The 23,827-nt window shown below is 50.9% G+C and overlaps 1 protein-coding gene across 5 annotated transcripts; it reads left to right on the forward strand.

Annotated features, from left to right (window-relative positions):
- The first annotated feature begins 11,653 nt into the window (after positions 1 to 11,653).
- On the forward strand, positions 11,654 to 21,762 carry Washc1 (WASH complex subunit 1). Of its 5 annotated transcripts, none has more exons than XM_087567152.1 (13): positions 11,654 to 11,875; positions 12,453 to 12,526; positions 13,420 to 13,454; positions 13,879 to 14,032; positions 17,901 to 18,012; positions 18,187 to 18,333; positions 18,494 to 18,630; positions 18,939 to 19,071; positions 19,244 to 19,445; positions 19,528 to 19,707; positions 20,360 to 20,518; positions 21,122 to 21,190; positions 21,274 to 21,762. In XM_087567152.1, exons 4-13 carry the CDS (start codon positions 13,884 to 13,886, stop codon positions 21,411 to 21,413), a joined length of 1,428 nt encoding a protein of 475 aa, XP_087423278.1. In that variant the 5' UTR covers positions 11,654 to 11,875; positions 12,453 to 12,526; positions 13,420 to 13,454; positions 13,879 to 13,883; the 3' UTR covers positions 21,414 to 21,762. The 5 variants fall into 5 exon arrangements, with proteins under 5 accessions (XP_087423278.1, XP_087423277.1, XP_087423276.1 ...); XM_087567151.1 differs by having other exon boundaries at positions 11,654 to 11,743; XM_087567150.1 differs by lacking the exon at positions 13,420 to 13,454.
- The last annotated feature ends 2,065 nt before the right edge of the window (positions 21,763 to 23,827 follow it).

Raw genomic sequence — 23,827 nt, forward strand, 5'->3', positions numbered from 1 at the left:
TGCTCTAGACATTTTCCATAGTGAAACTGGTGGAGGTGGGGAAGCCACTGAGTTCTTGATATGTGGTTGATCTCTGGAAATTCCTAGCAGCTATAGTAGGCATCGTGCTGTTTCCAGCTTTAGATATTCACACAGGTTCTGCGTGATCCTCCTCAACCTTCAGACAAGAGCATACCGCCATGTTGGACTTTTAACTTATTTTTGACTCTTCCTTTGACTGTCATTTTGTGTGTGTCTTCTCCTGTATCTACCCCTTTCCTTTTGCTATAATAAAGTTGTGAATAGTTCCTGGAATTTTGACAACAGTATGTAGAGTCTGAAAGGTTATCCTTCAAAAAAGAAACCTAACATAATCCATTGAATCATACTCTACAAATTATTCGACTCAAGAGACAGCGTTTCCAATCAATGATACTAAATACCTTGGTTCTTACTGCATTATCTCCAGTATTAGTTTGCCACTTCTAAATTTGTTTCAGTACTTCTCTGAGGGACTGAAAAGATACTGAAGAAGAAAAGATAATTCGTATCCCAATGTCCATTTATATTATTGTGTGTGCACACCCAAACGTGTTGTCATTAGCAGCAGTAATAGTTTGGCCTTTCAGAGTTTCATGTAGCCCAAGCTGGTCTCAAGCTCGCTATAGGTAAAGCTAGTCTTGAACTCATGACCCTCATGCCACCACCGTTCAAGCATCACCACCAAACCCAGTTCACCTGACACTGATACACGCGATTCTTAAACAACTAAAATCAGATCACCTTACAAATTAAGCCAAAGGACCTCCTAGACGGATGGTACTGTGTGGATTCTTCAACGTGGCTTCATCATATTGTATTAGGGGTCTCTCAGACCTCCTAGTCTAGATTAGTCATGGAGGTACCACAAAAATATGCCTGCCTCCCTTGCCACCCGATTCTAACCTCCATGGGGAAAGAATTTCCCATCTTCTTAAGTTCAGCATCTTGTACTATACTTAGCATATGAAAGGCAGTCCAACCTGGACTCCAGTAAACTTCTTTTCCAACGTCAGGAAAACTACTCTTCATATACTGCATTCAAATCTTCAGTTTGGCATTGGAAGGTGTGCTTGGGTTTTGAACAGAACTAGCAGGCAGGTTTAGAAGCAAGGCACTGCCATACTAGGGCAGATGAGGGGCAATGAGAGAGCATTGAAGATGCTAAGAGAGGGTCCCATGGAGGCCCAGCCTTCTGCCTTCATTCTAGCTAAGTCAGGCTTCCAAATCCCCAACCACCTGCTTTGCAATGGGCTGATACGAACCCTGATTCCCAGCCACAGGCTCCCATGACTACACTCCCTGCTTCATCTGAGCTGGACTCAGACAGCCTCACCTCAGGATTCCACTCCTCATCCCATCCTTGCCCCTTGCCTGCCCCTGCCTCCTGCCCACCTTGGGGTGATGCAGTGATAGATTGGAATGGCATATCCCAGCTGGCCCACGCTGGGGCAGACCCCTGAACAATCCATTCAAGTGACCAGCTTAGTATAAAGGAAGTTTATTTCAGAAGGGAAAGGGGGATAGAGGAGGACAGAAAGAGAAAGAAGAGATAGAGAGGAAGAGAGGAAGAGGGGAAGAGGCCAACTGGCCAAGGACACATGGGGAAGGTGTGGTGTGTGTGTGTGTGTGTATGTGTGTGTGTGTGTGTGTGTGTGTGTATGAGAGAGAGAGAAGAGAAACACAACACACACACACACACACACACACACACACACACACACACACACACAAACTGAGAACCGAATTTGTCCTTATATGTGAGCCAGGCTCATACATGGCTATTGCTAGGTAACTATTGGGCTGAGCCCAGAGGGAATGCTAACAGAGTGGACAGTCCCTCCAGTCGTTTAGTGTGCTGGAAATTTCTTTCTGCTATTCTCTTCCTCAGGCTATGCTGAGCTCTTCCAATACATTCTTGCACTTGTAAAAAGCTCCGGTATCTCTTTTCCTAGATATCTTAGTTAGCATTTTCTGCTGTGAACAGACCATGACCATGGCAACTCTTACAATGACAACATTTAATTGAAGCTGGCTTACAGGTTCAGAGGTTGGTTCAATCCATTATCACCAAGGAGAGAGCAAGGCAGCATCCAGGCAGGCATGGTACAGGAGGAGCTGAGAGTTCTACATCTTCATCTGAAGGCCACTAGAAGACTGGCTTCATTTCCCCCAACAAGGCCACAACTACTCCAACAAGGCCATATCTCCTAATAATGCCACTCCCTGGGCCAAATATATTCAAACCACCACATTCCACCCCCTGGCCCCCATCAGCTTATTCAAACATGAGTCTATGGGGCTCATAGTAAAAAATATATTTAGTCCAACTTCCCAAGTCCCCATAGTCTATAGCAGTCTCAAAAAATGTTAAAAATCCAAAGTTCAAAGATCACTGAACTGTAATTCCCAGCGCAAGACAGGAAACCAGCTGGGCAAACTCCAAACTCTGCATCTCCATGTCTGATCTCCAACTCTTTTTTCATCTTTGTTAGCTGCATCAAACGTCTTTCTCCTGGGCTGGTTCCGCTCCCTGTTAGCAGCTTTCCACGGCAGGTATCCCACAGCTCTGGCATCTTTGACATCTTGGGGTCTCCAAAGCAACTTCAATGTTACAGCTTCTTGTTCCAGCATCTGGGATCTACGCATGGTCTCCTGAGCTCCTCCAATGGCTTGGGTCACATCTCCAGCTCTTCCCTCTGTAGCACTCTAAGCCCAGGTTGACTCCACTCCATTCCTGCTGCTGTTCTTGGTGGTCATCCCATGGTACTGGCATCTCTAATACACTGGGGTCTTCTGCTGCAACTAGGCTTCACCTATAGCGTCTCACAGGCTCTCTTCATGGAGCCAAGCCTCAACTCCTTTGCATGATCCCTTCAGTCTTGGGCTTTCAACTGCAACTGAGCCTGCACCTTCCTTGGCCTCTCACAGTGCCAAGCCTGAGTTGGTCTCCATGACCCCTTCATACCTTCAAAACCAGTACCACCCGAGTGATTCTTAGGTTGTGCCAGGAAAATGTTAGTGTTCCCCAAGAAACAGGAGCCTGTGTGATACAACTCACAGCAGGGTCTTTATTCTATAAGAGCTAGCTCGATTCCTCCCAGCCCCCCAACACACTATAGTCACACAGGATGGTGGGGGAGCCCCTAATATCCATCAGGGCAAGACTTTATAGTAAGCAGCAAGCAGAGAGTAACTGTGCAAGCATCTAATTGGAAAGCTACTGTGGCCTTTAACATAATTGGCTGGTGCTGGGAGTCCCGCCCCCCCCCCCGGGGGGGCTGGGGACAGAACCCAGGACCTTGTGCTTCCTAGGCAAGCGCTCTACCACTGAGCCAAATCCCCAACCCCAGGGAGTCTTATCATAAACTTAATTTCTGTTCCCCTCTGCATTGGTGGTTGTTAGGCAGGGGGTGGGCTTGTAGCCTGGGGGTGCAGGTTTGTTGGGGGAATAACCTGGAGACACGGGTCTTATGGAGGGTGTAACCTGGAAACATTGGTCTCATTGGGGGTTAGCCCAGAGACTGGAACTACTAGGCCTGGGTTTTGTGGGAGCCACTTGAGAACTGGAGCTAGGTACCAGCCTGTTTACCTGAGTTCACACTTAGGTCAGGCTAACTAAAATGGAGTCTGAACTTAAAAGATTTGGCATCTCACACATTACCAAATTCAGCTGTAGCATGAGGTACAACCTTGGCTATCTCTGGAACACAGCTTCTTTGTGCTCTTGGAATACACTTCCCAGAAGATTTCACTCAGTGATGCTGGTCTCTTAATCACCACTAATTTCTTAGCTCCAGCTAACCAGATTCAATTGTCCCAGTGGTCCCTTCTATTTCACTCTAAAGCCAGAGCCACATGGCTGAAGCTGCTGAGTTCTGCTGATGCTTGCTGGGGTTGGAACATGGCCCCCCTTATACTATTACAAGCTTTCTGTTTTCCAACTCTCTCCCTGCCTAAGGTTGGCTGTCCTGAAACTGGTTCTGTAGGTTGACCTTGAACTCAGAGATCTGCATGGCTCTGTCTCTTGAATGCTGGGATCAGAGGCGTATACCACCACACATTTTCATGACTACTGTTCCTAAGATGTGTATCAAAAATCCTGTGTCTTCCAGTCTCAAGATCTGGGTCAAAGTGTGCCCTACATTTCGGGACTGTAGTTCATTCCTGATTAATAATCCAAGCTATCCCTTGTTCAGCTGCAAACACAAGCAATGGCTTCATGGAATCCTGCCCTGAGATCACCACTCCCTTAGTCTCTTCATCTCCTTGAACACAGGATTCAGCTCCATTCCACTTGCTGGTGCCCCTTTATTACTTGAATCATACAATCTATATTTTTTCCTTTCTCAGCTTGCTCCTTTTTATTAAAACGCTCTTCCTCAGACTAAACCAGAGAACAAAGTCTCTGCTGGGCTCTTTTGAGATTTCCTTTGTCAAAGCCATTAATATAAATCTCTTTACCTCAGCCTCAGGTAGACTCTTCAGACAGGTGCAAAAAAGCAGCCACATTCTTCACCAAAATAGCACAAAAAAGAGTCTCTATGCTACATACTGAAATTCTTCTCCACTGAAACCTCTTGGGCCAGGTCTGCACAGTTCAAATCACTCTCAGCAACAAAGTCTTCCATATTCCTACTAGAATGGCCCATTGAGCCCCACTTAAAGCACTCCATTGCTTTCCAAATCCAAAGTCCAAAAATCAACATTCCTCCAAATAAAAACATGGTCAGGCCTATCACAGCAATACCCCAGTCTCTGGTACCAACTTCTGTCTTTATTAGGATTTTTCTGCTGTGAACGGACACCATGACCAAGACAACTCTTATTAGGATGACATTTAATTGGGGCTGGCTTACAGGTTCAGTGGTTGATTCAGTCTCTTAACATCAAGGCAGGAGCAGGCAGCATCCAGACAGGCATGGTGCAGGAGGAGGTGAGAGCTGTTCATTATCATCTGAAGGCTGCTAGAAGACTGTCTTCCAGGCAGCTAGAAGCAGGGGTCTTAAAGTCCACACCCACAGTGACACACTTCCTTCAACAAGGCCATCCCTAGTTCAACAAGGCCACACCTCCTAATAGTGCTACTCGCTGGGCCAAGCATACTCAATCCACCATACCAGCTTATTAGGAGGTGGGCATAGAAGTTCCTGTGAACTATGAATAGAGTTACAGAAGGCTGGGGATGAGAGTAGGATAGGCTGCTGGAATCACCTAGGCAGAGAAGACTCCACCGGTTTGCTTCTGCACACACACACACACACACACACACACACACACACACACACACACACACACACAAACACACACTGCCTTGTTGGCCAATAACGCTGCTCTGCCCTTGCACCTTTAACAGTGGAAAGGGAAACTGGCCAATGGCAGGGATGGGAGGCCCAGACACCACTCAGACCTTTTCTATACTTTTGAACCTGAAAGAGGAGATCCAGGTTTTTGTATCTTTTGCCTGTATCATGACAGACCTCAGTTAAGGTTTCTTCCTGCTCTGCTTCTCACCACGCCGGGCCTTAGGAATAGCATCCCCGGTGTCCACAAAGCTCTTGTTATGTGACTGTAACCCGTGTGCGCGCCTAGTTCTTCTTGCTTATCCCTCAAGCTGGTGCTGCTCTGTCTCCTTCCACCTTGGGACTCCAAGGCCTCAGGTGTGTTGTCACCCTGGCACAGGGGGCTACTGTCTCTGCAGGGGGACAGATTGTTGTTGTATGACGAGACTTCCTGGGGAGACATAACACAAGTCTACTCACCCCAGATAGGGAGCCCATGACGGACCAATGTATGAAAACCACCCAAATCCAACTTGGTGAACCAATGAGTTTTAATGGGGTGACTTACAGGAGCAGAAAGGACTCACGGACAGCTGCACCACCCTAAGCCAAGCTGCAAAGACGAGCTGCCTAGGAGCAGAAGCCATCTGAGGTGCCTGGACAAAGTTCAGAGCAACTGAGTCACTGGGGAGAAACACTTCAGCCTATTGAGCTGTGTGTGTGCAGTGTGATCCGGTTCTCAGCTTTTGTGGCTTGTCATCTATACTGGGGTAGATTTTGGTGAATTTGCATTGCTTTCACAGCATAACGGTTTCGAAAGACTGTAAACTGAAGAAACCCTGTACGTCTGGGATTGTAATGTTAGGGCTGTCTGCTCCACGACGGGGAGCCAGGAAGACTGGCCAGGCTCGGGCCTCTCCCTTGAAGGGGAAGGAGCGCCCCCTGGTGGAAGAGAAGGGCACAGAACTTCGGGGATATTTGAATCTTGCATCCTACTATAATCCCAGGTCTTCTGCCTGCTATCTCCAAAGGGTAAGACCACACCCTCCTCAATTTGCATCTCCAAAGCAGATGGGACACAGCTCTGTAAGGTCAAAAGACAGTTTTATAGGTGTGTGGCTGTGTGGCGGTCACCACAGCTAAAGCTTCAGGTGTGCAGGTGAGAGGACAACTTTGTGAAGTCTATTCTCTCCTTCCAAGTTCTCTCTTTCTCCCTCTCCCTCTCCCTCTCCCTCTCCCTCTCCCTCTCCCTCCCCCTCTCCCTCTCCCTCTCTCTCTGAGACAGACTTTCTGTTTGTGACACTGGCTATCTAGGAACTCCATATGTAGACCTGGAGGGCCTTGAACTCATAGAGATCCACCTTCCTCTGCCTCCCGAGTGCTGGGAGTAAAGGCATGCACCACCCCACCCAGCTCTTCCTCCACCTCGATGCAGGTTCCCGGGATTGAACTTGGGCTACCAGGTTTGCACAGCAAGTGCCTTTATCCTCTGAGCAGTCTCAGTGGCCCGTGATCACTTACTGTGTGCAAACTTTTGGGTAGGGTTGTGGAGAGGTCTTGATGTGTTCACTAGCATCTGTAATGGTACCAAGTTGGGCCAAGGTCCACTCAGGACAATGCTACTCCCCACTTAAGACCGAGCCCAGGTCCTCTAAAGATCCTATTGGGGAGTTTCCACCAGAACATCTTGCAGATGGAGACTAAAGACTCCTGAGCAGGCTGAGGCCAATTAGTAGTGGGAGCCTACCTGACCTAACCGATAGGACTCCCAGCCCTGAAGCCTCTGGACTGTTGGAGCAGACTCAAGCCATCTGCAGCTTTGCTGGTCTGACACAGGAAAGCAGTCACATCTGGCTGGTTATGTAAGGCAGAAGTAGCAAAGGGTACTTATGTCTGCAACTCTTTTCTTTCTCTCTGAGCTTTGCTTGGGGGGACCTACATCCCCAGGACCAGGAAAGAGAAAGTTCCCAGTTTGTCACCAGTCACTGAAAACACGGTGGCCTGGACTGTGTGACAAGCCCATGTGCCAGGCTGGGGGATGACTACAATGCCAATAGCAGGGGCTTGGGAACACTGAGGTGGGAAGAAAAGGAAGTGAAAGGTGAATGCTTGTCACACTCAGTCAAGACAGCTTCTCTGTGCAGCCCTGGCACTCACTCCATAGACCAGGCTGGCCTGGAACTAGAGATCCTTCTGCCTCTGTCTCCCAAGTGCTGGGACTGAAGCCATGCTGGGCTGCTGTGTTGCACTCTGCAGGCAATTCATTTAATCCCCATTACAGAGCTGTCAAATGGGTCGCAGTAAATGAGGGAAATGACTCAAAATCATTAAGTAACTTAGCTAGGATCTACCAGTTTGGGTAGATCACTTGGACAAGTGAAGTCTGACAGTTTCTAAGCTTATGCCCTCGCTCTTTCTACCAGTGCTGGTGTCAGGGGACAGATTGGGCTTCTTGGAGGAACACTTGAGCTGGGCTACGAGACACAGGAATGTAGACCCAGTCCTGCCACTCCCTTAAAGTGTACACTGAAGCCAGGTGCTACCATTGATTAAGCCTTGGCCCCTCTCACGAAGGCAGGGTTATGCCAAAAGCTTGGCTCGAGAATTCGGGAGAACCCTAAGAACAGAAACGTTGGTCAACGTCTTTGAGGAAAGTGAAAGGCAGATAAAGAAATGTGGGCGCTGTATTGGATTTGGGCCGGGTTGCTTTGTCACTGTGTGGCCTTAGTCTTAGATTGTAGGATCAAAAGCCTCTCCCTGTAATTTATGGCACAAGAAGTTTACATTCACAGAATGTTGTCAGCCTGAACAAGACCCTTCTGGGTCTCCAACAAGATTTGACTCCTGCTGAGCCCTGCCCTTGCATGTGGAAGCCTTTTGTCCCCAACTGGGAACAGTCTGGCCAGGTACTTCTCACCAGAGTCAGAATTAGGCTGGCCTTCCTGGTTATTTCCCTAATTTATTCAGGCCACATAGTCGGTCCTTTGTTACCGAAGTCTCAGGCAGGGTTCCCCACTGTGCTTGACAGATACCTGCTAAGTGGTGTTCTTTGGATATATAGTTTGGTCAATAAAGAAACCAGAGGCTCTCTTCCTCTTCTGGCTTGACACGAATAACCTGTGTGTGTGTGTTTCTTTCATCCCACAGGCTTTTCGCCTGATTCTCGGTACCATGTCGGTGCAGGCGCCGACAAAGAAACCAAAAAATAGGTCAGCTTCCAGAGGAGATGGCAAGGACAAAGAAAAAAGGAGGAGGCAGAGGGGAAGCAGGAGGCCATTGGCAGAGCGTGTTCAACAGAACAGTGGTAGATGTCAGACTGAAGCCACACTGGGCCAAGTGGAGCTGACCCTGGGCCCCAGGAGCAGATAAATGAACTCATCTTAAAAGGGGGGTTTGGGGCTGCAGAGATGGCTCAGCGGTTAAGAGCACCCGACTGCTCTTCCAGAGGTCCTGAGTTCAATTCCCAGCAACCACATGGTGGCTCACAACCATCTGAAAGGAAATCCGATGCCCTCTTCTGGTATATCTGAAGACAGCTACAGTGTACTTATATATAATAAATAAATCTTTAAATAAAAAAAAGGGGGGGTCTGTCTAAGTGTTCTATTGCTGGGAAGAGACACCACGACCCAGTCAACTCCTATAAAGGAAAACATTCAACTGGGGCTGTCTCACAGGTTCAGAGGTTTAGCCCATTATCATGGTGAGAAGAAGCATGGTGGCACACAGGCAGATGTAGTACTGAAAAAGGAGGGGAGAGCTCAACACGTGACCTGCAGGCAGCAGTAGGAGACTGAGACACACTTTCTCTAACAAGGTCAGGACTCCTAGTGGGGCCAGTCCCTATGGAGTGGGGTCTGTGAGGAGGTGCATTTTTATTCAAACCACCCCAGCTCCTTTAAAGGGTGCTCCCAAGCTCAGTTTTCCAAACTGTCATCTGAATCTGTATCTCCTCACCTGTGACATAGGGAGCCAGCTGACTGCTGTTTGTACTCACCGAGAAGCTGGCTTCGCATGCAGGATTGTCCTTCCGACCTCATGGGAATGGTAAAGAGGAGCTGCCTAAACAATTAGGGGCGAAACACTGTGCAATTGAACAGGGGACGGAGAACAGCGCATTCCAGCATCTATCTCCTCAGCTCCCAGTCGTCTGGGGTACCCTTTGTCCAGGTGCTCATCTGAGCTCTAATATGTTTCTGCTACCTGTTAAACTCACTCATTTAAAAGGTGAGGCACGGCTCATTCCCCAGATGGAATGAACTGTTGCAATCCAGGTGCCTGATTTGAGCTGCCCCACATGCCCAGGTGATTGTTCTCCGCTTATGTGCCTTCGCCTGAAGAGTGGGTGTGGATTGGAAAAAAAGTTGATGCCCGATTGTCCTGGAGAGCCTACTGGCAGGAGCACCATCTCCCAATCAGGAGGAGGCTAAGAGGGCTTCTGTTGGCTTCCTGGTGACGACAGAAGGGACAGCCATGGGAGGGATGTGTTCCCATTGGTTAACCCAGGATCACCGACAAACCTGCTCTAATGGCACCCAAGGAAACAAGAGCCATGCCCATTATGACACACATGTAAACTGTCTCCATGACTTGCTAGCAACATACATCTCCCAGAAAAGTGCCACACCGCCTCATTGTGTGTGTGTGTGTGTGCTACCAGACTCAAGTCAATAAGATAAACTCTACATGTTAATTTAAAAACCTAGGTATATCTCGATATGGAGGCACACACTTCTAAAATCCCAGTACTTGGGGAACAGAGGACAGTGGAGTTCTGTGAGCTTGAGGCTAGCCTGGTCTACTTATCAAGTTCCAGGCCAGACACCGATACATAGTATGACTGTTTAAAAAAACAAACTTTAAACCTTTTTGAATATGGAGCCTGAGGAAAAGCAATGGAGACTGTTACCACCGTTAGAGAAACTTCAGCTTGTTAATTGTTGAGGTCCTAAACCAACCCGTTCCCACAGTGGGATGAAGGTGCGCTGGGCAGGACAACAGCACCGGCTGCTGCTGAGGGCACTGGGGCCTGGCCATCCACCCAGCTCTCATCCTTCCTCAATCTCTCTGGCCTTGGATGGTAAGGAATGATGTTCCGAGAACTGCCCCACACCCCACAGGAGGACAGGACAACCCTGCACGATTGCTGTGTACCACGTTGTCACCACCCCTGCTTGCAAGAGCTCTCTGCCTTCCAAATTTCCAAGTTTCCCAACTCCCCAGTTTCCAAGGGGTGCCTTCCCTGCAAGCACATAGCTCACAACTTCCCCACAGCACAATGCCTTCAACATCAGACGGCCACAACACCTGACAGAGGCCCAGCTTAACCTAGCAATGGGTAGAGTCTTAGACGTGGGTTTGTGCACAGGGGGTGGGGGGAGGCGAGTGTGCATGTGCGTGCATTAAGTGTGGGTGTCCAAAGAAGGCAGAAGGGAGCCCTGGATCCTGCTGAAGCTGGAGTTACAGGTGCCTGTGAGGAAATCAAAGTGGGTGCTGCAGCCTTACTTGGGTCCTCTGCAAGGGCACTTAGCGCTCTCTTCCCTCTGAGCTCTCTCTCCAGGCCCTGTGCACAGACAACTTTAAGAAACCTTTCCTGGTTGCTATGGCAATCTTTGCAAGCCTGCTGCTGCTGCTGCTTCTCTGCTATTTTTCAGCTGGGGGTGGGGTGGATTTCTGTCAGCATTTCTTTTGTGGCTGCTGCTGCCTCACGAAGAGCTCATCAGCTGTGGGCTGTTGGTGGCTTCTTTGCCCCTAAGGCTTTGTCTGGCTGTGGGTTAGGAGGGCTGTCTGAAAGCTAGAATAAGGGATGGGGGGAAAGGGAGCCTCATCTGCCTCTAACACTCTCAATACACACGGTCCATTTACCACACTGCTTTCCCAGTCCCAGGAAGCAATATTCTACAGTCTGTTTCTATGCAGAACTTGAGTATTCCAGGTCAAATCATACCGAATCTGTCCGGTTCTACGTTGATTTTTTTAAAGTTGGAAACTAAGGGACTTTACCTTCAGAGGTAAACACAGAGGTAAACACAGGATCTTCTAAAAGATTTCTTAAGCCATTTAAGTGTGTAAGGCTGGAACAGAGGGGGGATTTGGTGGTGGTGGTGGGGCTCCACTTGATGTTCTATAGTAGGTCAGATGTAGGGCGAGGGCTTCTTGGAGCTGGGAGCAGGAGAGACCTGAACCTCACAGACAGGGAAGGCAGGCACAGAGCATTGGGCAGCTTCCTGGTCTGAGCCCCGCCCACCAGCGTCCGAGAGACCCGGAAGACGGAGAACCGAGCTGAAAGCGGGCGGACTCTAGGACCCCGGGCTGCGGGTCATCGGGGGCGGGGACGCGCACGTGAGGACACCACCCTTCGGCGAGCGTTCGGGGCAGGGAAGGGGCGAACTGCGAGCGCGGGACCGAGGGGAGGCCGCGACCCTGCTGCCCACCGGCTGGAGGCGAGTGGGGGCGCCCGGGCGGAACGGTCCTGGAAATCTGTGCGGGGATCCAGCCCGCCACCCCTCCCACACTCTGCAGCTCTGGCTACAGGGAAGAGGCCCTGAGGCTTCCTGAAGATTCCCGGGAGCAGAGTGAGGGAGGACGACACCCCCCAGGGTGCGGGTGGATTGTGCCGGGAACTTCCGAGATGAAGAATTTCACTGGAGGCGGGCACATGGGGGTGTTGGTGATCTGGGTTAAGTGCCGATCACTAGAAACGTGTCACTTATGCTAAAACAAGCACTGTCTCTGTATATATATACTTGACAGAGGTTGTGTGTGTGTGTATGTAAGAGACACCGTGATGCGGGAATGGGAATGTTTATGTATTCATGGCATGCATGACAAGTGAAAAATAAGCGAGCAGGAACGATTGAAGGCCAAGATAGAAATGTAGTCACTTGCTGGAGGGAGGAATTACTTTGTCTCAGAACAAAAGTCACAGAAAGACGACTTATAGTAAATTGCGTTTTCAACTATTTATTGTTTTCCCTCACAAGTAGGGTGGGTGGCCTTCAATCCATTTTAGATGGTTTGGAAACCTCCCCTTGTGGGCAGGACTGCAAACAGGCATCCACCCCTCCTTACAGAGCCCCGATGACAACCCAAAGTATAATTCCATCGAAGCCCACCTTGGGCAACCCCTGAGTTTACTGGATTTACTTGCAGAACGTGGGTGTCCCAGAGCAGCAGAATCACCAGAAATTCACTTGATTTTCCAGTGTGGACACTGAGACTACAAGGTAATGTGCAATTAGGGCAGAATTATCGTATATAGCAAGCTGACAGTGCAGAGGAAGTGGCAGAAAACCCCCAGCCCATGAAAGAATGTCAGTAGTCAACAGACCTATCTTGAACTTCACTTTGGAAGAAGTGACGGTTGTCCCAGTGGAGATGGTTAATGCTTGAAGTGTTCTTCAAGAGAGCCATCAACCTCTTTGCAATAGCGATGCCTAGTTCCAGAGTTTAATGTGAACATGAGCAATCACAAAAATGCTGAGTGAAGCTGGGGCTCTTCCCATCAGGACCCGCTGAGTCAGCATAGGGCAGGGTATCAAGCAAGATAGGATGTCTGTCAATTAGAACAAAAAAAAAAAAAAGTGAGCTCTTAAAATGATTTGCATTTTTGTGTCTGAAAAACAACAGAACGTACTGACTGGTAACAATTGTGAATTAGATAATTGATTCATAGCCAGACTTGAGTAAAGGTAAGTATTTTACAGTTGAAAATGTTGTTTGCTCAAACTTCCTAAATTGAAATTGGGGGCACTGAATAAATTCACTGACACTGAGAGAAGGAAGGTCCTAGTTGAGATGAGGCAGGCTGGCAGACTTACTCTAAGGTATGTAGTTATTAGCTAGTGAAAATAATAGTTACAAATACTAATTAGTGTTAGTAGTGGTGAGATAGCATATTTTACTAAGTTGAATAAAGACAGCCACGTGGTGGATGAATGATAAAACAATGTCACCGTTAACTTTGATTCTTTTTTTTTTTTTTCTTTTTTTCGGAGCTGGGGACAGAACCCAGCCAGGGCCTTGCGCTTGCAAGGCAAGCTCTCTACCACTGAGCTAAATCCCCAACCCCTAATTTTGATTCTTTTTTTTTTTTTTTTTGGTTCTTTTTTTTCCGGAGCTGGGGACCGGAACCCAGGGCCTTGCGCTTCCTAGGTAAGCGCTCTACCACTGAGCTAAATCCCCAACCCCTCCTAATTTTGATTCTTATGCTGGAGTTCATTCTAGGATATGTCTTGCCTAAAATAGTATCGAGACTTTATTTAATTTGTGTGTGTGTGTGTGTGTGTGTGTGTACACAACATGTGTATGTTGTGCAGGTCCACATGTGTTGTCAAACATATGAAGGTCAGAGGACAATTTTGGGAGCGGGTTCTCTCCATTTACCACGTAGGCAGTGTCTCACGTAGCCCGGGCTGGTCTTGAGCTGTCTGTATCAGAAGATGGCCTTAAACAACGGACAGTCCTTGCTTCTGTCTCCCGGGATCCCAGGCGTTGACACGGCCACCTTGTGTGTGGCTGGTAGATGGAGGGGTTGGATGTGGGGCTGTGTTCTTGATGTCTTGGTTCCTTCCCGCAGGCACCATGACGGCGGTGAAGACCCAGCACTCCTTGGCAGGCCAGGTTTATGCGGTGCCCCTCATCCAGCCAGACCTGCGTCGAGAGGAGGCAATCCAGCAAGTGGCAGACGCCCTGCAGTACTTACAGAACATCTCCGGAGACATCTTCAGCAGGTGGGACCCGGTGCAGGAGCACCCCTTTTCTGAGGGCCATTCTCCGCAGCCCTGTGTACCTTCTGCAAACAAGCTCTTTAGTGACCCAACCAGTTCTCAGGGCTATAAGTGCCTGAGAGCTCACCACCTCCTCACTGTAGTGTAGCCCTTTAGGATTCCCGTGGGCCTGTGATGGAAGATCCACCACCAGATCTCGTCCTTCACTGACTCAGGGCCGGGGGCACAGGCCCTGTGCTCAGGTCTAGCTGTAGATCCGAGAGTGTCGCTGTTCAGCTAGAGCATATCGCTGGCTGGGTGGACAGGCCTAAGAGCCGCTGTGCCTTCTGTGTGCTGAGGAGTGGATCACTAGATGGCTTTGTCCCTGTGGGCCGAGACAGTGTGCTCCACAGATGCAGATGCTCTAGTCCTCCACGGCAGTGTCTCCCGACGTTCTCAAGGCGTGGAACCGCTGCTGCACGACGAGGTAGCAGCTGACGTCTGTAAGCAGAGGCAATATGCTGTAAGAGAACCATAGCGGTACACCACAGTGAAGACAAGCCAGCAAATCTCATTTTACCATTGCCTTGGTACATGGTGCGTAACTGTAAGTGCTGTGCTATGCTACTGGCCAAACAGAGTTATTTTTTCAGCATCTCCTCAAACCCAGGACTAATACCCTGCATTGTGGCAATGTTGCCATAGCTACTGCATCTTTAGGGGAGGGGAGGATGTCTGCTCTATTGCGATATTACGCATCATATACCTTTGTGCCTGTGGTCCTTTGTAGGTTAAAACGTGACGATGTGCCAAGGTGAATTTAACTAGTTTAGTGAGTAGTTAACCTACCTCTACAAACATCTTTATATAGCATTACCCACCACTGACCTAGCAGTGTTAATGCTTTTAACCCTTGAGACGTTCTGGGAGGAGCCAGTGTTATCATTCCTCCTCTTTGGTGGTGGGGGCAGAAATAGGGTATCACTGACGCAGTCAGACCTTGAACTTGCTGTGTATTGGAGAGTGACCTTAAGCTTCCGATCGCCGTGGCACTAGAGGTGCGGTGTCATCATGTCTGGCCATCTGCCCATTTCTTAGGCAGAAAAAGAAAGCCAAAGATTAAGTGGGTTAAGGCATTTCCTGCCAAGCCTGACGATAAGGGTTTCATCCTTGGGACCCACGAGGTAAAAGAGAGGATTCATTCCCTGAGGTTGTCACCTGACTGCTACCCACATCGCTGGGTCGGGGCTTAGGTTCTGTAGACTTAGAGCCGGAGTCCTGTTCAATGTAGAGGGATGGAGGAAGGGATGTGTGAGAGGTAACGTCCTACAGTAAAGCCTGAGAGGCAAACAGATGGGGTGGGAGGAATAACGTCCCCAAAGAAAGAGTGAGTGGGAGCCTAAGGTGGGAAGGGCCTGGAAGGAGTCAGGTGTGACTACCACAGAGAAGCTGGGGTTGAGCAGGGCCTTCACACTCTTATATGGGGTCGGATTTGTGTTTGTCGGTTTCCTCTTATTGTGACAAATACCCAAGACAATCAACTTAAGGAGAACAGGTTTCTGTGGCTCAGAATTGGAGGGTTTCAGTCTGGTCACCGGCCATACTGCCCAGTGCATCTTGTTGGCAGGGCAAGGCGTAGGAGGTTCCTGAAGTCTTGGGGTCCAGCAAGTCAAGAAGCAGGAAGAGGCGGGGATTCTCCTATTCCCTTAAAGGGCAGACCTCTGATGGCTCAGCCTCCTCTTACTAGGTTCCACCTCTTAAATGAGGCCCTACATTTAAAAACAATTTTGTTTTTACATTTATTAATGTGTGCTTACACCAGAAGAGAGCATCGGATTCCTTGGGACTAGTTACAGATGGTTGTAAGCAACATGTGGGTGCCGGGAATTGAGCTCAGGACCTCTGGAAGAACAGCCAGTGCTGTAAACTTGTGGTTTTTTTTGTTTTTTTGTTTTTTAAGACAGGGTTTCTCTGTGTCCTTGGCTGTCCCAGAACTCATTCTGTAGACCCAGCTGGCCTGGAACTCAGAGAAGTCTGCCTGTCTCTCCCTCCCGAGCACTGGGATTAACGATGTGCAGCACCCCTGCCCAGCTGAGACCTTTTCCTTATTCTACTTCAGGTGGCTGCACTGCAGGCCTTTCCCATGGGTCCCAGAAGGGAGGCAGCCAAGCTGTAGCAGAGGGGATGTAGGATGACTCTCAGCACTTGTGTAGAGCAGCCTTGGGCAACAGTGTATCCTTAGTGAGTGCCCTTTAAAGATACAATGGATGCTGGTCTCAGATCCTTCCCAGGCCGGGTGTGTTAGTACCCAGGTCCTGTCTTTGAGCATAGGTGACCTGAGGTGAGCCTTGTCTCCTGCCTGGTTGTCCACACCTAGTGTTAAGTGTTACATTTCCTCCCACTCCAAGTAAGGTCTCTCCGTTTGTTTTTAAGTTTTTTTTTTTTTTAAATGTGTTGGGCTGTGTGCACCCCTGGTACCTGAGGAGACCGGAAGAGCGTGTTAGATTATTAACTTTAACCCTTCTTACCTGGAGTTGAGGATGGTTGTAAGCCGCTACAAGGGGCTGGGAATGGAACCCAGGTCCTCTTCAAGCTGACTAACAGTCCTTTTGTAGTCTCAAGTCTCCCATCTTCTGAGTTTATGCCAGGGCCTTTACTCCTTCCTGGGGCTTGCTCCTCTTTCTCCAGGAGCCTGTGTTTTCCAAGAGCATCCAGACTGGGGTAAATGGGATTGCCTGTGTTTGTGATCACTGTCTTCAGCCAGACTCCATTTAACCCTCAAATCCGCTTCAGCCTCCTCCTACCCAAAGCCTGTCCCAGAACTCACTCTGTAGACCCAGCGGATGGGGAGATGAGAGAGCACTGAGAGTCTGACACTGTATTAAACATGGTCAGAGTCAGCATCTCAACGATAAAAACCTGCTGTGGGGCAGAGGTGTGGGGAAGTGTCTGTGAAGCTCATACATGTCAAGTGGGAACCACATGGGTACAGTGTGAGCACCTGGGGATGTGTCTGTGCCAGGTTGTGTGCAAGACCAGAGCATGGTCAGGAATAAGGAAGGCCTGGCCTTTAGTGTGCACAAGATACACCAGGAGTTGTGGGAAAGAAGCAGGCCAGGCCTAGGAAGTGTCCTGGACAGGCTTTCAGTCAGGGAAGCTCCAGTGAGGAAAGGCCTTAACAAAGGGAAGGCTTTGGTCCTGTGAGTGTCACACGGCATTCCATTCACCCCAGAGGCAACACTGGGTTTGGGGTATCAGGGTATGTCAGGTACTGTTACTGCCGTCCCACACTTAGGAGAGCGTGGGACAGGTTAGTGGTGGGGCTGTGTAAGTCTTGTGAGCCAGCATTAGGCCTTCATATTTATTCTGTGAGCGATCCACAATGCATAGGGCAATTCCTTAGCTGTCTGGGACTAAATATAGGCGAGGTCACAGGTCTGCCTGGCTACCTGACCTTGTTGCACACTTGTCTTCTATGCAAAGACCAGAAGTCTGTTAACACTATGTGACCAACAGGGATGGGTGTAGATACAAACATCGCCAACTGCCAGTGGCTCCTACAACTGTCTGCCTGCCTGAGGCTGTAAACCCCTGGATGCAGGAATCATGTTTTTTTCAGATGACATATGTGGGCACCAAGCTAGAGTCACGCTGGCTGTCCGTCTGTCTGTCTGTCTGTCTGTCGAGAGCTCATGTCACTGACTTCCTTAGGCTGAATAATGTGGGCAGACGGCAGTCAGGTGAGCAGCACTAAGAGTAGCCGAGAGGCAGGTTATCCTGTGTTGAGCACCTGTGGCACGACTTGGCAAGGCTCAGGCGTGCCACTGGCACAGGGGCACAGAGGCCACAGAACCTGAAGCTGTCCTCAATGTCGACATTTCCCCTTTTGTAGGATCTCCCAGCGAGTAGAGCTGAGCCGACGCCAGCTGCAGGCCATTGGGGAGAGGGTCTCCTTGGCCCAGGCTAAGATAGAGAAGATCAAGGGCAGTAAGAAGGCCATCAAGGTAGGCCATGGCTTCTGTGTCCTGTGGCTGGCACACTGGTCTTCCTATGTCCCTACTGTTCAGCCACACCTCACTTTCTCCCTGCCCACGGCCACCCCACTTTTCCTGCCTGTCTGTAAGATCACCAGGCTGCCTTGAATATTTCAGGCCCCAGAGTTGTCCCTGTACCCACAGGTCTTTTCCAGTGCCAAGTACCCAGCCCCGGAGCACCTGCAGGAGTATAACTCCGTCTTTACTGGAGCCCTGGACCCTGGTCTGCAGAGAAGACCCCGGTACAGGATCCAGAGCAAGCACCGCCCACTGGATGAGCGGGCTCTGCAGGTCTGAATGCCACCTGCATGTCACTCACCTGGAGGCCATGGCTGCTGGGAGGTGGGGAGGGGAGGCTGACCACGGATTTCGGTCTCCATAAGGATTACGGTTAGGATGGTGCTGGGTCAAGCATAGCGCTGAACTTCCATCCACTCTGATCCTGCCCCAGGAGAAGCTGAAATACTTTCCCGTGTGTGTGAGCACCAAGTCGGAGCCTGAGGATGAGGCTGAGGAGGGACTTGGGGGTCTTCCCAGCAACATTAGCTCCATCAGCTCCCTGCTGCTCTTCAACACCACAGAAAACCTGTATGGCCAGGAGATAGCTAGCAGGAAGAGGGAGGGAGGGAGGGAGGGAGGGAGGGAAGGAATGAGGGAGGGAGGGAGGGGGAGAGGGAGAGAAGGAGGGAAGGAGGGAGGGAGGGAGGGAGGGAGGGAGGGAGACCTTGCTTGGGTGGCTTTGGAGACCTGAGCCTGGCACAGTTCTCAGGACTTGATTGGGTTCCTAAGAGTGGATCTCCAATGCTCAAAGTGCTTCCCCAATGAGTAGGAGGGGTGGTAGGGGCCTCCCTGGCCCCGGGACAGAGGTAGCCTCCTGATACTAGCCCCCTCCACAGGTATAAGAAGTATGTTTTCCTGGACCCTCTGGCTGGTGCAGTAACGAAAACACACACCATGCTGGGCACAGAGGAGGAGAAGTTGTTCGATGCTCCTCTGTCCATCAGCAAGAGAGAGCAGCTGGAGCAGCCAGTAGGTGTGGGGCGCCTGGGCAGGCAGGCCCTTGTACTGTTCCGTGAGGGCTCCACTAAGCCTCTGTCTACCCAGCTGCGTGGGTCCACTCGTGCGGCCTGTCACATGGTTTCAGCGTGGGCCCTGAGCTATGGCAGAACCATCACATTTCCTGTCTCACGTGTCCCCATAGGCTCCAGAAAACTACTTCTATGTGCCAGGCCTGGGCCAGGTTCCTGAGATCGATGTGCCATCCTACCTACCCGACTTGCCTGGCGTCGCAGACGACCTGATGTACAGTGCGGATTTGGGTCCCGGTATTGCCCCGTCCGCTCCTGGTGCTATTCCAGAGCTGCCTGCCTTCCATACGGAGGTGGCGGAACCTTTCCAGCCAGGTGAGCCAGAGGATGGAACTGACCCAGAAGGTCCTTGCTGAGTCCTTCCTCAAATCCTTCTATGCTCTCACTTCCCTCACAGAACGGGAGGATGGAGCGCTGTTGGCACCACCACCGCCTCCTCCTCCTCCTCCACCGCCACCTCCCCCAGCTCCCACAGCGGTGGTCAGTGCGCCCCAACCACCGATGTCCCCTGATGTGGTAACCGTGACTGGCAAGGTTGCCAGGGAAGAGGACTCTGGCAGCGGTGAGGCCCACTCAGGTAGGGTAGTGCAGTGGGGGTACATGTGGTCAGCTCTCCTTTACAGAACTTCTGGCTTTCTCTTGCCCTGGTCCCTGAAGAGCTCTCAGTAGGTCACATATTCCTAGATCTGGGATCTACAGAGAGTTCTCTGTGTGCGTGTCTTGTCTCACGGGGTTGGTACAGTGGTCTCTGTGCTATACCAAGTTGTGGGAGTCTGACTTTCAGGGCAGAGGAAGCCTTGGAGAGGCACTGTGCCATTTCTAGTGTAGCCAGCTGGCAAGGGGCGTATATCAAACTTGAAATAACCAAATTCCAGCTTTCACATTACCTCTCTCAGTCTCTCCCCAGCCATTTCAAGGAGTAGAAAACCCTTGGTTGTCTTGTGGTGCTAAGTTAGAACACTCAGAGCATCAGACTCTCTCAGGTCTGTCACCCGACAGTGTCACTAAAACAGGGTTGGAGAGGGAGGAGAGACAGACGCCTGGGCCCACAGCCCCTCAGCTCATTGTCTGCAGAAATCCAGGTCCGTTTTGAGTAGACCAGAGGCTGCAGCTTCAGAAACTGGGCTTCCCCTCGGTTTGTCAGGCTCCTGAGGCAGCGCCCAGCCTGAGGCTGGACAGCCTTTCCCTGTCCTGTGATGCTGAGCCTCCCTTCACCCTTCTCCTTACAGCCTCTGTTCAGGGAGCCCCTAAGGAGGTGGTTGACCCCTCCAGCGGCCGGGCCACTCTGCTTGAGTCCATCCGCCAAGCCGGGGGCATTGGCAAGGCCAAGCTGCGCAGTGTCAAGGAACGCAAGCTTGAGAAGAAGAAACAGAAGGAGCAGGAGCAAGGTGAGGGACGAAGGATGTCACAGTAGCCAGGCTCCCTGTCTACTCACCATAAGTCCCTCATGGCTGTCCTGATAGGTACCCTTGTCCCTCTGGGTGGTGCTACAGGACCTGCGGGGAAGCTTTCCTGTCTTGAGTTCTCCCAGGTAAAACCATGAGGAAGTAGAACCTTTGATAAGCATCGTCCAAAGAAGTGTGCGAGAACGTGAGGTCCTCTGAGACAGGGGACCCGGAGGCTCTCCCCATCCCAAGGACAAGGCTTTATGTCTGCCAATAGTCCTTGCTGGTAGCTTCCTAGTTAACCTGTGTGCACTGTCTTAGCACCCCAGCACTCAGAGTCCTGGGTTTGCATCCCGGATCTTCTGATTGCTTTGTGGGCCAATGCCAACTGCCTGGCCTCTGAGCTTGTGTCCTCCTCCATGCAGTGAGGCTGAGGACTGAACCATCGAGCCGAGACTGGGCCCATGGATATACCAAAGCTCCAAGAGCTTACAACCAGCACATGGCTGGGAGGCAGGTGTGTCTGTGCTGCCAGAGGCCAGCGAGCCCCTAGTGTGTGATGTCCCTGATCTTACACTGCCCTCCCCTGCCACTTTCCCACTACAGTGAGAGCTACCAGCCAAGGCGGGGACTTGATGTCAGATCTCTTCAACAAACTCGTCATGAGGCGCAAAGGTAGGCACCTTCCCCATTGTCTACCCCCTGGGGCTGGTGAAGTAGTGCCCCACTGTCTCTCTCTCATCGCCTCTCCCTCCCAGGTATCTCTGGAAAAGGACCTGGCACTGGCACCAGTGAGGGGCCTGGTGGAGCCTTCAGTCGAATGTCAGACTCCATTCCACCTCTGCCGCCCCCACAGCAGCCAGCAGGAGACGAGGACGAGGATGACTGGGAGTCCTAAGAGTGCTTTGGCCCTTCTCCCCCACCAGCAGGAACAGCCTGCAGGGGCTCCTGGGCCAGTCGGTGCCTGTCAGGCTCTGTTACCAAGGAGCTGCAGGGGTTTGTGCAGGTGTCCCAAGCCTGTGCCTAAATTCTCTTCATGGAGTCGGGCTCTGTGAGCCGTCTGCTGCCTTCCCTGTTTCATGCGACTGCTTCACTGGATCCTTCCCCGAAGTGCTTCTTCCTTTGAAGGATCCTGAGAGAAAACAGCAACATGCTGGACTAAAGAAAGTAACTGTAGGCCTGAACCCCAGCCAACAGTGGCCTTTTAATAAATAAAGAGCAGCCATGCGGGTTGTGGCTTCGGAGAAGGTGAACTGTCCTCCTTCCCAAGTGTGCTCAGTCATGGTACAGGATGTCTGGGCGAACTGAGCTCTCTCTCCCTGGGATCAAGGCACATGGGGATGAGGTCAGCTATTGCAGGGGGAGGGAGGGAGGGATATCTGTCCACTGGGAAATGCCTGGGTGTTTGCTGAGGTGCTGTGGACAGGAGCTACTGCAGGCCACAGAGTGGGCTTAGAGGCCAGCGGGAGGGAGTCCTGTGAAGGGTGAAGACACAGGAAGGTAGGGCTGCGATTAGGAAGTGACACTGGTATGAGGTCCCTGTGGCACTGCCCTGGAAATGTGGATTTCTTTGGTGTAGATTAAAGGGTCAAAGCTCAGGACAACTCGGGTCAGCTAGAAAGGGCCAAGGCAGGGTAGCCTTGGGCAGAGGCAGGGTAGCCTTGGGCAGAGGCAGGGTAGCCTTGCCTGCAGACAGCAGAGGCTCCCAACTCCACAGATGCCTCCTGTCATGCTCTAGGGCCTGCCCTCTACTAAGGTGGTGTCTGGCATTGAAGTCCAGCAGGACATCTAGTGGGACAGGCAGATCTCAGACTGGACTGCTGGGGGAGGCAGGCAGGACTTGCTGTTTCCTCAGGATGATCCAGATTTGCTCCTGGTATCTCTTTGGTATATGGGCCATCCGGGCACCACTCTGGGGTGCCACAGGCTGTCAGAAGAGCTGCTTTGTGCCTGAAACTGCACATGCAGGGATGTTTACCAAGGCTTTGCTGGGAGGGAAAGGCAGACTGAACCTTGTACACCCAGAGAAGGCAAGGGCAAGGATGCTTTCCCTCCACTGGTGTGGAAACCAGATTGGCAGGTGTGTGAGGATAGGAGGCTAGACACATGCCTGCAGCCTCTCTGATACCTGATCACCCTACCAGGCTCCAAGTTACAATTACCTCAGCACAGAGGTAGCCATCAGGTAAGTTCCCTCCTCTGCCCTCACATGGCAAATGTGGCAGGTAACATCCCAAGTGCTTGACCTCACTATCAACTCCCAGCTGCAGGCTGAGCTCTGGCTGATAACCTGGGTGCCCAGACTCCTCACCAGTACTGTCCTTATGGCAGGGGTGGGGCTAGGGGAGCGACTGGACTTCACAGAGGATGGCTGGTGTCCTGCATTAGCCGCAAGGCCAGGGTTCACGTGCCTGGGCCAGGAATGAAGTCATAGAGAAGATCAAGTAGATGGAGACTCTGCCCAAATTCTGTTGTGAGGCAGGGGACAATATACGGTCAGTGCAGGACCTTGCCTTCCAGCCTGGGGGAGACACAGCTTGTTACCAGAGTTGTTAACAGGCTGGGCTCAGCCCTGAAACAGGTCAGTTAATCAAACCCTAATGAACAGTAGAAAAGGGAGATGTACCCAATGTGACTCCACTAGGAAGAGAACAGGGAGACTGAGTTAGGCCCTCCACGGTTGCTAAGTCCGTCGTTGGGAGTCCTAAGATGAGGTTCAGGTTTAAGTGAACAGTGAGAGGTCAGAATGTGGTCCTGCCCATCATGACACGTCAGAGCTGTATGGAGAGAGAGGCTCCCCTCTGCCCACCATGGGAGCCTCAGTCTTCCTCCTGGTATGAGATCCCAAGGGGAAGATCCAGTCCCTGCAGGTACATGAGCTCGACACCCTGATAGTCAAAGGGAAGAGGTACACGTGTCAATAGACTGTCCCATTCTTGTGAGGTTGGTCCCACTGGGTTCCTCTCCAGCCCTCCCCTGTTCTCTGAAATGCTAGAGGTATTTGAAAGGGTCTGACGTAGCAAACCATCTTTCTCTCATGTCAGCTGTTACCACATTCTTGTGGGACACAGGATCCAGGGGTGTAAGGTGCTCAGGCCTTCAGAGTGCCATAAGCCGTTACCCACCACTCTTACAGCCTCTCTGGCTTCTTCCCTACACTTCTGTACCTGCCACCTGAAAAGGGTGTTTTCCTGCTGAGGCCCAGGCCAGGCCAGGCCAGAGAACTGAATCCTGAGCATATCTTGGCTGCCCACTACTCTGTTCCATGAGGCCCTCAGTCCCAGCAGGAAAGAGCACTTGCTTAGCTGGTCA

This window comes from Rattus norvegicus, chromosome 9 (assembly GCF_021556685.1).
Source record: "Rattus norvegicus strain SHRSP/BbbUtx chromosome 9, alternate assembly SHRSP_T2T, whole genome shotgun sequence".
NCBI lineage: Eukaryota > Metazoa > Chordata > Mammalia > Rodentia > Muridae > Rattus > Rattus norvegicus.

Coding starts and splice junctions, on each gene's coding strand:
- Washc1 (XM_087567152.1), top strand. CDS start 13,884: ATGACGGCGGTGAAGACCCAGCACTCCTTGGCAGGCCAGGTTTATGCG. Junction 18,013..18,186: donor GCAGTAAGAAGGCCATCAAG/GTAGGCCATGGC, acceptor CTGTACCCACAG/GTCTTTTCCAGTGCCAAGTA. Junction 18,334..18,493: donor TGGATGAGCGGGCTCTGCAG/GTCTGAATGCCA, acceptor ATCCTGCCCCAG/GAGAAGCTGAAATACTTTCC.